Genomic DNA, 17,568 nt, shown 5'->3' on the forward strand with positions numbered 1-17,568 from the left:
AGACCAAATAGGTTCTTTTGGCCTCCCTGTAGGCTGAAAGGAATGGTGTCCCATGTGGGGCAAGATAGCAGATGAGACATATATGTAAAAATAGGATTTATTGTAAATAAAAAAGGATCTTGAGAATTTGACTAAAAAGATATAAATTAGAATATATAAGTGTAAGGTTATTGGGGTAGGAAAATAAGGTGTTAAGATCACAAAGAAGATCACAAAAAAATATGCCAAAAATCAAATACCTGGATAACTGTTAGGCAAGGCTAATTGTCTGAGTGATAGCAACTTAATAATAGGCCTTATACCGCATCAATAATAGTCCTTATACTGCATCTAGAATGATGACTAAAATAATAATACTTGTAGGCAATATGGCAATGCAATGGCTGAAGTCTCTGAAAGGATCATAAAATCTTGAAGTTAAAAATTCATAAATAAGGATTTGATATTTCTTTCCCTTCTCTGGGTGCAGCTGGGTGACCCCTTGCTCTCAGCCTCTTGTAGCACCTCAGATACCAGCTTGGCCTCCTATTGGTACCTTCAAGATTGCAGGGTTCAGGGTTTGCTCTGCCCTTTGCTTTTTTTTGAAACTCCCTGAGGGCAGTGAAGCTGAGAGTGGGAGACTGAGAGACAAAGAATGAATCACAGAGAACTGAATCATAGAGGGAAACTGAGGCAGAGTGCCAGCTCTGAATCTGGTTTCCATGGCAGAGGATATTGGTTCTGGGCTGAGATTTTTGTAGGTTGTGTTTTTTGGGTGTTCAGTTGTGGTTTTTATAAGAAATCTTAAGAACATAAAAATTAATATTTGTCACATTTTTAACATAAATATCATTTCCCATTATTACCCACACCAATTTTCTTTAGATCTCTGTGGAGTATGTAGGTTTCTTTTCTGAATACCCTGCAGCTCTGGTAGACCTGTCAAGAGAACCTGAAGGTTCTCAGCATTTCATACTCAGTCCCACTGGCAAGGACTTCTGTGTGTGCCTGTAAAAGTAAAGTAGTGCCAATTTGGCCAAAGTTGTTTATAGGATAAACACATACACATATTTCAATGCCAACAGCTTTTTTTTTTTTTTTAATTACGCTTTAAGACTTAATTTACAATATTAAAGGTTGAGGTGACAGAAAAACAAAAATGAGTATCAAAAATGTGATGAAGGACAATGTAGTTCTCATACTGGTGCTTTTGCAAAAAAAAACCAAACCACTGAGGCTGTGAAAACTGTGGTTGCAGTGATACAACCCATGGGTCTGCATCCTGCCCGTGCTTTTTCAAAGTAAACATACTGGTAGATGCTGGTGGTGAAATGAGCATGGATCAATATGACTTGATCTGTGGCATCATCCTGTGTATGATCAATGGAACCTGGTGTTGTGTGGGCAGGATCATTTGCTTTGTTTTGATTTCCCCAAATTCAGTTGCAGTGGTTTCTGATAGAGGCACAGGATAGGGAGAATAAGACCACAAACCCCTTTTGATACTTGAAGAACAACCCTGGTGTTGGCACACAGATACTCTACATATCTGCTTCAGCCTCTAGATTTGGATAGGTATATGGGTCAAAGAAGGTTCCATCCTTTCTCCAAACTGTGGTGTGGCTGGCATGCTGGAGGGAAGGGAGACCAACAGGATGAATTGGTAGAGCCATATCAAACTTATGAAGTTCAGAAAGGCCAAGTGCAACTGGACCAGGGCAGTCCCAGTGCACAAATACAGACTGGGCAGAGGTTGAGAGCAGCCCTGAAGAGAAAAATTTGGGGGTTTTGTTTAATGGGAAGCTCAATGTGAGCCAGCAATGTGTGCAGGAAGTACAAAAAAAAAACAACTGTGTCCTGGGCTGAACCAAAAGAAGCATGGCCAAAAGAGTTAAGGAGAGGGTTCTTCTTCTTCCCCTCTAATCCACTCAGGTTAAAAACCCACACGTCACCATTACACCTCCCTGCAGTGCTGGGGAAAGCTGGGGAAAGGCTTCTGACAAAGGTCTGGAAGAGGGAAGATTTTTATGAGATATGAGGAAGAAATCCTTTGAGACTTTGGTCCAAGCTGCCCAGAGAAGCTGTGGTTGCCCCATCCCTGGCAGTGTCTCAGGTGAGGTTGGATGGGTCTTGAAGAAACCTGGTCTAATGGGAGGTGTCCCTGGCCATGCAGGGAAGATTGTAATTAGGTGAGATCTAAGTTCCCTTCCAACTCAAATCATTCCATGATTCTATGACTTTACCAGCAAAACAAGAAATCTTCTACCCAGCAACACAGTTCCTCAGTAAAGATATAATCTCCTTAGGACTGATGGATTTTGTTAAGTATAAGCTTTTTTGTAATATTTTGTAATATTTTACAGAAGTGGGAGAAGTAAAACCATTTTTGTTTCTGTTAGTTAACTCAGCCTGTGCCTCTTCCAGTCCTTAAAAAGTCAAGTAAGCTCCCCAAGCCAATGTGATGATTATAGCAGGACATAGAAGAGCTGTCATCACCTGGGTGCAACACTACCTGGGAGTTCTCTGAACTGCAGATGCTGAAGTTCCTCAAGGGAAGGAGGGATGCATCAGGAATGCCACACCAGCAGATGCATTCCAAGGATGCTGGCTCCTGCTGCCCTCTGCAACTCTGGCTGAGAGCAAGGGGCAGAAGTGTCAGCATGAGGAGTGTCAGCAAGGATGCTTTGGGTGTCAAAATGCCTTCCTGTGGTTCTGGTAGAACGATAGTTCCTCAGAAACAGCACTGTCCAAAACACATGGAGGATGAGTTAAGGAGATAATTATGGCAATTTATTCCATGTTTATTTGTTTTAGAAGGGTGAGTGTCCACACTCAAAGAAGAGTGATATAGCATGGGCCCTGTATACCAATGGTTTATGTCTCCATGATCCTGAAAAATGGGGCTGTATCACATTTTCAGCTAATGGGTTTTCTTGAAAAGTACAAAACCACTTGAATTGTGTGTGCAACTTTTGTGGTTAGAGATTGAAATGCCCCAGGCTCCTCTGGATTCAGTGTCGTCACTGTTATCTGTTCTTCTTGGTTTCGTATGTTTTTCATATTCATAAAACAACGTAAATTAAAAGAAATCAATTTGCTTGTCCTGTTATGTTTGACCCACATCATACTCCTTTGATTTATTTATAGAATGAAATCTACGATTTCATCAAAGGAGTATGATTTCTTTTAATTTACGTTGTTTTATGAATATGAAAAACATACAAAACCAAGAAGAACAGATAACAGTGAAAGGTCATTTTGGTTCTAAAGTGCAACGTGTTTACATCAGGTTTTTTTAATTTATTTACTTAGATATATCAAAAAGAAATTTGTCTCAGTTAACTACTCAGGGTCCTTGTGACAAGAAAACAAAAATCTGGAAAAACGGGAAATTTTTTTTAAAATGTTTTAAATGTTTTAATACTTTATTAATAATGCTTATTATTTAAATGTTTTAATGTTTTTAAAACAGTTGTTTTTAACACCTTTGTTTGCTGTTTTTCTGAAAAAAAACCCAAAAACCACACAACCAACCAAACAAAAACACCCAACAGTACAAAAGAAACCAAAAAACACATGATGCTTTATGGCTGTAAATGTTATGTCCAGTGTCTGACCAGCTGAGATTGAAATCCTATTGAATAGCATGAACTTCTGTTATGTGTTGCTTTGGACCAGACTGCTTTGTCATAAAGTTTTTGGCATTAGAAATTATGAATCTGTGGATCATGAAGTGCTGCTGCCTGTTTTATAGGGGTGGATATGAAGATCTGCAGTGTCCATGTATTTTTCTTAACCCCTTCTTTCAGGAATTACCAAATATAATTGAATGAAACTACTTAAAATTCATAATCCCAGTTATTACTTTCACTCCAATGGGTACCTGTCCAGTAAATTGTTCTGTTTAAGACAATTGGCTTCAGGGAGATAGAGGACAATGTGAAATACAAAAAACAATGCAAATGTAATTGAATTGCAGGAACTAGGAAGAATCCAGAGGCCTTTCTGTATTCTTTTGGTTAACCCCTTCCTTAGTAATTATTGAGCAAGTTGATTTATCAATTGAATTGTACTGTTTTCCACCAGTATTAGAGCAACAGAATTAGAGAAAGTCAGATTTCGTATGCAGGAGCTCAGTAATTGGGTTTCTCTGAAAACAAAAGACATGTTTATCATACTTTTCTTGGCTAAGTCTAAAGGCCAAACCTAACAAGTTTTAAAGGAGAACTGCAGAGACATACAGCAGAGCCTTTGTAGTAATCACAAGTGAAAGACAGTGCTGAATGAGTGGGTCTCACAGAGGCTCTAATTTATAGTTACAACTCAGTATCTGTGATGGCAGCAGTGCAGTTTGCACGAGACTGGAATTGGGGCAAGAACGCAAAGAGCCAGCAGGTCAGTAAGGAAATAAAGAATTGTGGCTAGGGGCCAGCAGCCAAATCCTAATGTGAAGGCAACCCTTAACCACATTTTCATTCTTATGACAACTGTGAAACTCAGCTCGGTTTCATTGTTGCTGGGCTCTTGGCTTTGCTTTACAGCCGTGTGGGTTCAAGAAAATAATCATTTTCAATGACTCTGTGGGGTTGGGGGTTTCTGTTTAGCTGGAGGCCTCAGGATATGAACTGACTTTTGACTTCGAGATCTCTGATGAGAAGTGGCATCATCTCTTGTTTTCCACAGGAAATGGCTGCAGCACTTTAAGGCACAGACCTCTGGTGTAAGGGACCATGTAGGGACATTTCCCTGGATGCTCTCAAGCTCTGTCCTGAGTTCCCTGTCCTTGCCATGGTAACATTCTTTTTCTCTCTCTGTTTCAGGGACTTTATGTCTTCGTGGTGTATTTTATCCTGCACAACCAGCTTTGCTGCCCTGTCAAAGCAAGTTATACAGTGGACATGAATGGGCACCCCACTCCTGGGTCAGCTTTTTTCACACATGGCAGTGGTCTGCCAGCTGCAGGCAGAGAGATCAGCAAGTCCACTCAGAACCTCATCAGTGCTATGGAAGAGGTAACAGTGCCCTGTTGTCTTTACTTTGTCTATTAAAAATGTACCCACAGATTTAAGTGTCTATTACACAGAAATGAGGTGATAATTATTATAGGTTGTCTTGGAGGATTAACTGAGGAGGGACACTAGGGGTGGTTTTTTTAACCATAAAAATTGTTCTGTTTTCCTCTGGTGGTGCTTTTGGAACTTACCATTCCCTGGTAACATCTCATCTACAGAATTTCCCCTTTCTGGTTTGTTGTGGAGGCTTCATGGATGTTGTGAAAAGTAGTTCAGGAGGACTCAAAATATCAGGTTAATTCTTTACTATAGGTCTTAAACTCATTGCAAGCATTCAGTTTTCCCAAACCAAGCTGTGCAAAATTTCTGAACATTTTAATGGAATAAGATTGATAATGAAATTGGAATGGAATGGAGTGGACAGAGCAGAGTAGGACAGGAGAGAAGAGAAGAGAAGAGAAGAGAAGAGAAGAGAAGAGAAGAGAAGAGAAGAGAAGAGAAGAGAAGAGAAGAGAAGAGAAGAGAAGAGAAGAGAAGAGAAGAGAAGAGAGAAGAGAAGAGAAGAGAAGAGAAGAGAAGAGAAGAGAAGAGAAGAGAAGAGAAGAGAAGAGAAGAGAGAAGAGAAGAGAAAGAGAAGAGAAGAGAAGAGAAGAGAAGAGAAGAGAAGAGAAGAGAAGAGAAGAGAAGAGAAGAGAAGAGAAGAGAAGAGAAGAGAAGAGAAGAGAAGAGAAGAGAAGAGAAGAGAAGAGAAGAGAGAGAAGAGAAGAGAAGAGAAGAGAAGAGAAGAGAAGAGAAGAGAAGAGAAGAGAAGAGAAGAAAGAGAAGAGAGAAAGAGAAAGAGAAGAGAAAGAGAAGAGAAGAGAAGAGAAGAGAAGAGAAGAGAAGAGAAGAGAAGAGAAGAGAAGAGAAGAGAAGAGAAGAGAGAGAAGAGAAGAGAAGAGAAGAGAAGAGAAGAGAAGAGAAGAGAAGAGAAGAGAAGAGAAGAGAAGAGAAGAGAAGAGAAGAGAAGAGAAGAGAAGAGAAGAAGAGAAGAGAAAGAGAAGGGAAGGGAAGGGAAGGGAAGGGAAGGGAAGGGAAGGGAAGGGAAGGAAAGGAAAGGAAAGGAAAGGAAAGGAAAGGAAAGGAAAGGAAAGGAAAGGAAAGGAAAGGAAAGGAAAGGAAAGGAAAGGAAAGGAAAGGAAAGGAAAGGAAAGGAAAGGAAAGGAAAGGAAAGGAAAGGAAAGGAAAGGAAAAGGAAAGGAAAGGAAAGGAAAGGAAAAGGAAAGGAAAGGAAAGGAAAGGAAAGGAAAGGAAAGGAAATAGAAATTTTGAGGGAAAATTATTTTAAGACTCTTTGTTGCTGGAACTGAAATGCTGCTTGTATCACTTTCAGCTACATGCAGCAAACCACGGTGATTTTTGCTGCTAAGTACATATGTATTTTGATAGACCTACTTGAAAATTTTCCAGCCAAACAGTTTTTCCAGGAAAAACACTGATTTAATGGAATTTAAATATTTCAAGGGAACGTGTCAGTTCTAATAATAATTTTTGTGGTAACCAAGCTGCTCACCTAGCAGCTGTTTTGCCCATTTCTCTACCTGCTGGACGGTAGCTTTGTCTGGATTTTAATGCTTCTGGAAGACTGCTGAATTTATTCAACTTCTCAGAGTCTCACTTAAGGTGGTGCCTGTCTCCCAGTTTAGTGGACATCATAACTTCTCAGCAATACATAGCAAGATTTATGTTCCTGAACTCCTAAACAACAGATGAGCAATAAACCAAGAAAATACATTTTTATTTCTTTTTAATTTACCTTTTCATTACATCTATCTAGGAGACATTTTTTTAAACCACTTCTTTTCTCATTAATTGAAATCCTGATTTTTTTTTGTGCAGCTCCACCCTAAACTAGTGGCAGATGAACTACACCAGAGCTGATATTGAGATTGTATAATGCCACCAGAACCTATAAGGACTGGAAAATTATTTTTAAATATTGTATTGATAAACAGGGGAAGCAGTGGGCTGCCAACAGTAGATCATATAATGGAATGTAACAATTAATATTAGTGGCCTTAGAAGAAAAGAGAGGAATGGTCCAGCAGAGGAAGAGTTAATTCTAGGAAAGGAGTAACCTGAAACCTTTCAGTGCTTTAAATTAAAATTGTCCATGCTAGGAACCAATATTCAGAAAAAGAATTATATTTTTCAACTTTTTGAGATAACTAGAACAAGTTAATAAGCAGGTGAAATTACTCTTAATCGAGTTACACACACACACACATATATATATATATGTTTATCTGGTTGGTTGGTTATTGTTAAGCCTGCCTGGTTCACTGTAGAAGCGACAGAATAGATGGTTCTAAAATCTTTTGGTCTTGAGTTTTGTTCTGCTTATGGTTTCCACTTTCTGTATTATAGTTTTGATTATTCCTACATTTCTGTATCTTTTTAAACTTTGCAGGTGCCTGCAGACTGGGAGAGGGCATCCTTGCAGCCTGGTAGTCAAGGTAGTGCTTCTTTTAAGCAGAGTCCTCAAAATGGAAATGTTTTCCACCCTTCTGGAGGATTTAGTACCAGCTCACTGGTTGCTGATGAGGAATCACAGGAATTTGATGACCTAATATTTGCTTTGAAGACAGGTGAGTGACTCTTCCCTTTATTCCTCAAAGGATATGTTCTTCACCCTCATGGCTTCACCATTCCATGAGGAACATGAGTTAACAAGATCTGTTAATATGATTGAATTGCCAGTGAAAATCTGAAGTAAAATTACTTTGCCTTGGACTGCTATTCTGTAAAAATATTGTGCAGGCTATCTAAAATAACTGAGGAACCTGCAAAAAGTGTGTTTTGAGTCATGATGATAAGCAGACCCATGGAAAACATCAGCAGATAAAAGTCTCTGACATTTTTCACAGGTGCTTGAATGGCTAACTTGCTGCTTCTAGATGTGGCCTACTTTGTCTTTTGTTACTTTTTCAAATTGATTTACAAAATATATGCAATGTCTATTCTTATAATGCATGTATATGAGAATCACCATCACTTCATAAATATTGATTTTCTCAAGTAAGTGTAAGATAAAATATTTATACAAAATATATTTGGATACGGAAAACCATGTCCTCTGGAAAGATAAACTAGGTAGATTTCTGCCCAAACAGGAAAGCCAGCTGTGATAAGTTCACAGTACCTCTGAAGGACAGAAGCAGGGGAAGCTACTCTGTGTGGACACACTTGAACTACACCTGCAAAACAAAACATTTGTAATCAGGTTCTTCTCAACAGCCTTAAAGTTTTAAAATCCCAGGCTTTGTCCTCAGTGACATACTGGTTTTCTGCCCTCTCACCCACATCGTCAGTGAAACTTCTTAGCTAACTTTTAGCTAGCTTAGTTAACCAGATGAGGCCACAGGCAAAAGAAATAAAGTGAAAAATTATTTTACATGGGAACACAATAACAGAATAGTTCTGTCTGGAAAATAATTTCAAGATCATCCAGTACAAACATTTAACTAACTCTACCAAGTCTAATGCTAAACCACGTTCCCTAGCACCACATCTTCACATCTACATCACATCTGCATCTACTAAACTGCTGGGGGTGTTCAGTTTGGAGAAGAGGAGGCTCAGGGGAGACCTCATCACTTTCTACAACTCCCTGAAAGGAGGTTGGAGCCAGGTGGGTTCAGACTCTGCTCCCAGGCAACTCTCAGTAAGACAAGAGGGGATGGGCTTAAGCTCTCAGGAGAGGTTTAGGTTGGATATTAGGAAGAAATTTTTTACAGAGAGGGTGATCAGGTATTGGAATGGGCTGCCCAAGGAGGGGGTGGATTCTCCATCCCTGGGGGCTTTTAAGAAGAGACTGATGTGGCACTGTGTGCCATGGGCTGGGAACCCTTAGTGGATCAAGGGTTGGACTTGATGATCTCAGAGGTGCTTTCCAACCTAAATGATTCTGTGATTCTCTGATACACAGCTTCTAAACACTTCCAAAGGTGGTGATTCAACTGTCCCAGTGTTTAATAACTCTTTCTGTGAAAAATTATTTTCTAATATCCAGTCTAAACTTTCCTGGCACAATTTGAGGCCATTTCCTCTTGTTCTGTGTCTTGTTCCTTGGGAGCAAAGCCCGAACCCCCTGGCTCCAACCTCCTCTCAGAGGGTTGCAGAGAGCCAGAAGCCCCTCAACCCCTCAGCCTACTCTGCTCCAGACTGTACAACCCCAGTTCCCTTCAGTGCTGCTTCTAAGACCCTTCCCCAGCTCTGTTGCCCTTTGCTGGATGTTCTCCAGCCCCTCAATGTCCTTTTTGTGAGAGTTCCAGACCTGAAGCCAGAATTCCAGGTGCAGCATCCCCAGTGCCCAGCACAGAGGGACAATCCCTCCCCTTGTCTAGCTGGCCACACAGTTTCTGATGCAGGCCAGGATGCTGTTGGCCTTTGTGACTACCTGGACACATTCTGGCTCATATCCACTCACTGTTGACCAGCACCCTTTTCCTCTGGGCATCTTTCCAGCTGGTCTTCTTCAAGCCTGTTGAGTTACCTCTGTTTTTTTGTGACCCTAGCGTGGGACCTGGCACTTGGCCAAGTAAGTGTCTAATAAAACAACCACAAAGCCAAAAGGAACATCAGATTTGGCAGATGCCAACCCACACCCACCTCCTCTAGGCACCAGGGGAAACACAAATGGACAAGCTTGGCAGTAGGATGTCTCCTGGATGGTCTTTGGGGATACCATCAAGCCTTGCAAGAGGTAACAGTGAGGTTCTACTGGTGACATTAGCAGGTTAAGTACTCCAGCAGTGATAATTGGAAGAGTTTGTTCCCTTCAGTAACACCAAAGAAAACAATAAAACTGGTTGTGGAAGGGTAGGAATGCTGCTAATAAAGACATGGTTTTATTCAGTATATTAATAATACTTCACCTCCTAAGCCAGTTTCCATTGAAGAAAACTCTTCTAATAATGAAGATAACTGACCTAAGTGCTAAGAAATGCAATTTTTTTATGAAGATCTGTACTGTACCTGTTAATTTTCCTGGATTTTTTGCATACTTCTACTTTGCTTTGCAATTAAAGACTTTGAGCAGGACTTTCAAATCTAGATGAATAATCTTAAAGTTGCAAACCTTTTTTTTTTTTTAGGTGCATCAGAAGGTAGCTTTTTTTTTTTTTTTTTAACTCAGTCCTGGATGTTTTGAAGGAAACCAGATAATTCATGTGTAGTTAATAAGATATGAAGCCATTCAGATACTGCTTAAGCAGCATATTTAACATCAGTTTTCCCTTTTTTTTTGTGATAAACTCCACACACTGTGACATCTGAGTCTTAAATCATGAAGACCAATCTAGTCAGCAGTAGTAGGTAAAACCCATGGTTAATATAATTTACCACAATTTTAGCATTTAATGATTTTTTAACAAATCTTGAAGCTCCATCCTTAGCTTAGTTAATTTCTTTTCAGTCCTTATAAAGCAAACAGGTTTAGAAAAAACTTTTGATTATTTTGCTTAAATTTATTTTTGTCTTCGTTGTTAATATTTTATTACCACTTGTTCCTATGAGTCTTCTGTTTTAATGTGATTTGAAGCAGAGACTTCAGGCTACAGGTGGAGAAAAACACTTTTTGTTTGTGGTACTGAATCAAGTTCTACATGACCACTTCACCCCAATGCTTACTCAGGTTCCAAGACTGTGTCCTCAGCAACAACACAGGGAGGGAAAAAAAGATGATTTCTGAGCCAAACCAGTTATCCCATCTGGTTCCAGCCACAAACAGAACATCTGAACAAGATAAACTGAAGAGGGGGTATTGAGGTTAGAGCAGCTTTAACCACCAAAGTAAATGTTTATCAGCTATTGCCTTAGATGCAAACTGTAGCTTAACATGGTCATTTTTAAACCAACAAAAACAAAAAAAAAGGTGAGCTTTTTTGCATCTGAAAAGCCATATCTGGTTTTATTATTTTCATCCAGTCCAGTTCAGTGCATGGCCAAGGAGTCAAGGTACTCCTGATGGAAGGAGGGAGGGAACCCTGTAGGAGCAATAAAAAGGGAGATGAGGTGATGGAAAGTGAGGGCTTCTCTGGCAGTACAGGCTTGTGCTGCTAAACTATTCACTGAGCTGTGGTCTGAGGGGAATTTCTATGACATGGTTAAGCTTGTAGGTGCTGAAAGGAGTCTGCCTCCTGTTCCCTTCCTCCTGGCAGCAAATTTTTTCTTCCTCTGTTGCATCATTGTTTGTACTCACGGGAAACCACAAGACTCAGGTCAGAGATCTTCTTCCTCTTCCTCACCCCCTCTTTCTCCCTCTCCCTTTGCCACTGCCCATCAGTTTGATGCCGTCCCTTTGAGCACCAGTCCCAGCTCCAAGGAAGCAGTGGTCATTAGCAGCAGGAAAATCAGCACCTCTTATCTGAAGCAGGGCAGATGAGATGTCTTGCTCTTGTCTGTCATTTTCTGCAAATATTAATTATCAGAGCTTTTCAGACCAGGCTTTATTTCAGTAGGCTAAGGATGCCTCATCTCAAGCAGACAAGCCCTTGGAGAGCAGAGAAAAAGTTGGTTTGTACCACACCAGCTGTTTATATCACTCCTAAAATTAAGGTGTGCCTTTTTTACTTGAAGAGGAAGAATAGGAATGCTTGCACTGCTGTTGCTTCAGCTTTGGGTCTGATAAGCACAAACAGAAATTATCTGTTGGTCCCTACAGCTGTCAATCAATAAACAAACTCATCCTCAGCCGTGCTAAAATACTGTCTCCCCTAAGGCTGAGGACTAGCACTGATTTGCAGAGCAATAGGCAAAAATGCCTCTGTACTTCTTTGCACTGCTCACTGTCTGCAGCCCAAGGTTTAATCTGGCAGACAAGAACGCTGGGAATGGGGGACATAATCACAGCAAAGCTAAAATCTCATTCCTGTCCTCCTGCCCCACCCTTGCATGGCAGCTGGACACTCTCAGCACTGGAACTGAAGAAGGATGACTGATGCAAGCCAAAAAAACAAAACAAACAAAAACAGCCCCCCACAGGACTACTTTATTCTTCAACTTGCAACAGTTTAGTAATTTTCAGTTTGCAGTGCAGCTCCACAAGTGGATCCCTTGGCCTTATTGCTAAAGAAAAATGTCACAGAGCTATGCACTTAGACCTTGGTTCCATAATCATTAATGCTGGGCCCAATTACAGATTAACCTGAGTCACAGACTGGGTCAGATGAAGGCATACAACTGCATTTCTAGCAAACCAAGTGGACAACAGTATGCTGTTTCTTACCCAGCTTTTATGTAAGCTTTAGATCACATGGCCATGGAATATATATTTTTTTTTTTGTGTAAGAAGTCCAAAAGCTGGACTTCTCACATCTTAAAACCATGGCCTCTGAATAGCTTATCAATTAATTCCTCCTTTCCATCAAATATGTTCATGTCCATAAAGAAATAGGTGGTTCAGATTCTCCATCCTTGGTGTATGAACTCATCTCTTTTTCTTTGGGATTCTTAAGGAAGGCCAGCCAGCTCCCTGGCAGTTTGTTTGGAAGAAATCATAGAAGAATAATGGTAGGAGAAGATAATTTAGGGAAACTGAGGTGCCCATTGAGGTGTGCTAAAACCTTTCTTTAACAAATTTGGCTTAAATTATTTATTTTACTATATTTCGTTTATTACTTTTATAATGAATCAAAGGCTTAGCTTCTACTGAGCAGGAGAATTATTTACCAATTAGTTATTTTTAATTGCACCGATTAACTTTAAAAGCACTGTCATTTTGGACTAGATCCCATTTTGCCTCTGATTTCTTGCAAAGTTCATTGAAAGTCTAATGAGACTGTTGCCCTCCAAAATGTCACAGACTGGTATCAGTGAGTTATTAGTCCACTATATCAGGATTCCTTGATGATTTCTGTGCAGGCTAGAGCTAGGGAATTAAAAAGGGACCCAACAGAATAAAAGTAGATGAAATCCATCCCAAAGCAGCAAGCTGCCAATCAACTTTTCTCTAAAGCATAACTCCCATAAATGCATGACAGCTTTACTGATCTCTGAATTTCCATCCATATTCCCATCTCCTACAAATGCTCTTGTCCTCCCCCTTTTGTGATGTGCAAAACTGAAAAAATTCCTTTCTTTGAGTGAGAGGTGAATGAAAAATAAAGAAAAACCTTTGAGAGAGGCCCAAATCCCTCCAGTGCTGACTGGTGAGCCACCCCTGTAGGGAGCTGTTTTCTAAGACATTTATAGTTTAGAGAGAATGCCAGCCTAGCACATGGTACTTTCCAAATACATATAGGACAGTATGGAGGATATTGCAACATCCACATCTCAGTGTATTTTTTCTCTTAATAGAGGCATGTATGCTAGAAAATAAACAAAGATTCTACATGGAGAATATCTAGAAAAATCTACTAAAAATCTATTAAGAGGTCTAGTAAAAAATCTATTTAAAAATCTATTAAAAATCTGTTAAAAGTTAAAAACTAAACTTGATGCAAATGCAGCTATTGCAATAATGATGCCATTTAAACTAACTCATATTTTTCAATCTAGTACAGGTAGAGTTCCAAACTCAGCATGTTTTAGCACTTTAGGTGCCTGGTTTAAGAAGTTTAATTTTTGTTTAAGAATTAAGAATCTTTAAGATTCTTAACATGTAAGAATATTAAAATTTTTAAAGATTAAGCATCTCCCATTGGGCATCCTGAATGAGAGTAAACATTTGAAATTCCAGATTTGAAAAGGTGCTCACTGCACCATCCTGTCTGTCTGTCATAGGGCAGGTAAATTGCAGAGGGTGACAGAGAGGCAGATTACTGCCTTATCCACCTCTGTAATTTCTGTTTTGGAGGGATCTCTTCACAAAAAAAAAAAAAAAAAAAAAAAAAAAAAAAGGATGGTGTGTTTGTGCATTTATTTGGCTTCTTGTGTATGCTACCAGTCAGCTGTTGAATGTGGCTGCATAACATCCAGTGCTCTTAGACCCATCTGGACTTTATTCATAGAAGTTTGTTTCTCTGTTGGTGTCATTTCTTCAAAGTCAAAACCCTGAAAGAAGAAGTAAAGTTGTTTCTTATTCACCTGACTTAGAGCTTAATTTCTGCCTAGTATGTCTTACACAGACTGTAAGTCATGATTCATTCAGAAAGCAAGATGGACGCGGATGTAGCATAAAGAGCCTCTCCTGAGATATGGGTGCAGTAATTACAGAACAAACTCCATCTCCCTCAGTGTGTTTTAGAGACATTTTGAGATATGCCTGAGCAGGCAGATAACAGCCAATGTTCAAGGCCCTGTCGGAATGTGATGCCAAAATCTGTCACCAGTAGATGTCACTGGAGGGATCTCCATGGACTTGCAAACCCAGCTGTGACTTTTCAATTTCTAGTTAGTCTTTTAATACTAAAAAAAAAAAGAAAAAAAAAAAAAAAAAAGAAAGCCTCATTTTCCTGTGTCATTCTCTTACAAAACTTCTACACAAGCTAAAAGTAATACTCTTTTTTACATACCCACCATCCAATTCTTTCTTTCCATGCTTCTTTGAATCTGATGGTGCTTAAATTCTGCCCTAATATGAGAACAAGACCTATGAACACTGTGATACTGCATCGTGTAAACACTTCATACCCTTCCCAGCCTGCCAGCTCTTTGGTAAGCTGGTGTCCTGGTTACATTTTAGCTCTCTGTCCTAAAAAGAATGATCTCTAACATAGTTTGTCTTTGCATCAGCAGCAGAACAAAGGCCCAAAGCACCATGCTTCAGTATCTGGTTTACCAAGTTACTGAGAAGAACCTCCATAACACACACACACACACACAAAAAATCTCAATGCATGTATGTATATGAGGTTTAAGAATAGAGGTAATGTAATACCATATTAGACCAGTACCTGATCTTTTTATTACTTAAAAAACCCCATACTGAATAATTGCAGTCTATCCACCAGTAAGACAAATACCTTTCTAACCCAAAAAGTCAGTGGACTCCTTAAAGGTGGACCCAGGATGATCACATTTGAATAAAATTATTTTAAACGTTTTCAGTAAAATGTTTTTCCCCCCTTTGATACTTTTACCCTCTTCATCCTAAATAAACGTTGAGTGAATCCCAGTGTTAATGATGCTACATAAGAAATACTGGGTTTTTTTCTTCTTTCAAAGTGTTGTAATTACCTCAAGGTTATTATCTTTTTCTTCTATACCCAATAGTAAATACAGCAGTATGATTTGTCTTCTCTATTGCACTCAGGTTTCCATTCTAAAACACATAGTTTTAGAGAAGATAAGAAAAAGCCACAAATACCTTGCTTATGCAATCACTGTTTTTCCCAGGACTTTCAAGCAGCTTTTAGTTATTAGGACCATAATTCAATGAAAAGATTAAATATGCATATATATATTCAAATAAGTAAGTATGGCTTAAACATATTCAGTACACTTATAAACAAGGGTGGTTTTTTTAATGATTTAGACCCCAATCTTCTTTTCCTTCTTATTGTATCTCTCAGTGTTGATGGATTTTTTGCTCTTGTCATATAGTCTGACAGCAATTGATGGTTTCCCAGGAGCCTGGGTTGTACAGAACCAAGAACAGGACTCATCTTGTAGGTGTCAGGGAGTTCACTCTTTAATCCAAACAGCAAAACAAGGTGCAATTGGATTATGGTGCAGAAGAAATCTCACCTGGATTCAGGAAGCATTGCACCCAAATTTGGCCTCTACCAGAACTTCTTCCAAACCTGTGCAGGAGAGTCTTCCTGTTCCTGCAGGTTCTTCTGCTCAGGTTCTCTCTGCCAAGATCTATATTCAAGATTGCAACCTGGCTTCCCACCATGAAGGAGCATCCCATGCCATTCCCTTAGAGCTCCCTTGAACTGTATGCAGCTACAGATCCAATTCTGCCCAAAATTAATAACTTCCCTGGTTATTTGTAAGTGACATCACTGTTAGACCATGCCTGAAATTAGTCTGTATCAAGATCACCAGGCCTGATTTCACTGATGTGCAGTTCTCCACAAATTTGAAGTCTAGACAACCTAAACCCTAAGAAGACCCATTTTTTTTTTTTTTTTTTTATTCACTCCATAACTCAAAGAGAGGAGCTAAAAATTGACTGAAGTTTGTAGTTAAAACTGACATTCTGTGAGGAAGTGGTCTGAAAAAACACGCATTTCATAAAAACTAGTGAGGAGTTACATATCTTCATGCTAATAAGCTCAAATCTTTCCCACAAAGAAACCCAAAAACCCTGGAAAAAAGCAAAGAAGAAACAAGCTAGAAGAGCTTCTTTGCCAAAAGGATGGAGAAGGTGTCCTGCTGAGGTCTCTTTCAGATGTGTTTTGGAAATTTCCGTGGGTCAAAGTCTAGTATTCTCTCACAGTAGAAGAAGAACACAATACACCATCTTGTGCCAAATGTGGGTTTAAAGAATATTTAGTCAGTGTATTTTCTCATGTTGAAATTACAATCCTATTAAAACAGCTGGAATTATAGTTTAAGAGGGAACTTGTATCATTAAAAATCAATTCTTCATGAAGAAGTCCTTGGAAATACCAGACTGTAACAGCCAGACCATGAACCCAGCCCAAGCCAGGCTTTGATTTATGCTCTTGAAATTTCAAGGCAACCCTTGAATAGCTATTGTACCATTTACTGGGACAAACACAGTGACTGGCAGTGAAGTTATGAAAACAGCCTATCTGGATGGCAGAAAACTATGTCAGATAACTTTATAACCTGTGGATTCAGAATTCCAGACTAATAAGAGGAAACTTGCCACATGGTTGCAGGGTAGGAAAGAATTTCAACAACCAGAATAAAGCAGAACAGAACACGGTAGCACCACTTCAGTGTCAGGATTTCATTCTTGCTAATCCTTTCTGAGTGTTTGTTTGTTTGTTTTGCTGTTCCAGGTGCAGGTCTCAGCATCAGTGATAATGAATCTTGTCATGGCAGCCAGGATGGTGGCAGCATGGCTAACTCCCAGATCGTAGAGCTTAGAAGAATACCTATAGCAGACACTCACCTCTAACTCCATGGCTTGCTTGGTTTCTTGTTTTGTTTTATTGCTTGGGGTTTTTTTAGGTTTTTTTGTTTGTTTTTTTAACTCAAGACTCAGCATTTTTATATTTGTACTTCCTTTTGCACTAAAACACTATATGAAACTGTGTAGTAGAATGCCGTGAGCTTTTCTGAATGCTTAGCAAGGAATGATTGCTTGAGGTTTTGTATGCAAGAAAATAAACTGTAAGTTTTTTACAGTGGCTGGGCATCAATAGATACCGTGGCAATCAGCCTAGATTTGTATCTTGTAGCTAGATGACATCACAAAGTGTAGCTTTTTTTATTAACCTGTATGTGTAACGCTGATTAATAAAAAACATAGAGTCTGTTTGATAAAAACAAGTCTGTTGTTTCTGCTTGCTGCTTATGGATCTGGAAGGTGATGCAGACACCCTGCTGAACACAAAAGCTTTTTAATTACACAGTTGGTCTCAGTTTCCTCAGACGTGGCATTCCTGCTGCTTTTTCAGTACCCATACCTGTGCCCTTTACCAATTCAAATAAAGACAAAGCCTTGAAATTTAAAATG

General features: G+C 39.3%; 1 protein-coding gene across 1 annotated transcript in view; it reads left to right on the plus strand.

Moving 5' to 3' along the window:
• The window catches only part of ADGRV1 (adhesion G protein-coupled receptor V1), a 285,963-nt gene extending 268,722 nt beyond the window's left edge, over positions 1-17,241 (plus strand). The window contains exons 90-92 of the mRNA XM_008492118.2: positions 4,800-4,991; positions 7,441-7,618; positions 16,889-17,241. Coding sequence (XP_008490340.2) covers positions 4,800-4,991; positions 7,441-7,618; positions 16,889-17,007 — 489 coding nt within the window. The 3' untranslated portion in view covers positions 17,008-17,241. The remainder of the gene's footprint in view (positions 1-4,799; positions 4,992-7,440; positions 7,619-16,888) is intronic.
• The last annotated feature ends 327 nt before the right edge of the window (positions 17,242-17,568 follow it).

Source organism: Calypte anna, chromosome Z (assembly GCF_003957555.1).
Source record: "Calypte anna isolate BGI_N300 chromosome Z, bCalAnn1_v1.p, whole genome shotgun sequence".
Taxonomy (NCBI): Eukaryota; Metazoa; Chordata; class Aves; order Apodiformes; family Trochilidae; genus Calypte; species Calypte anna.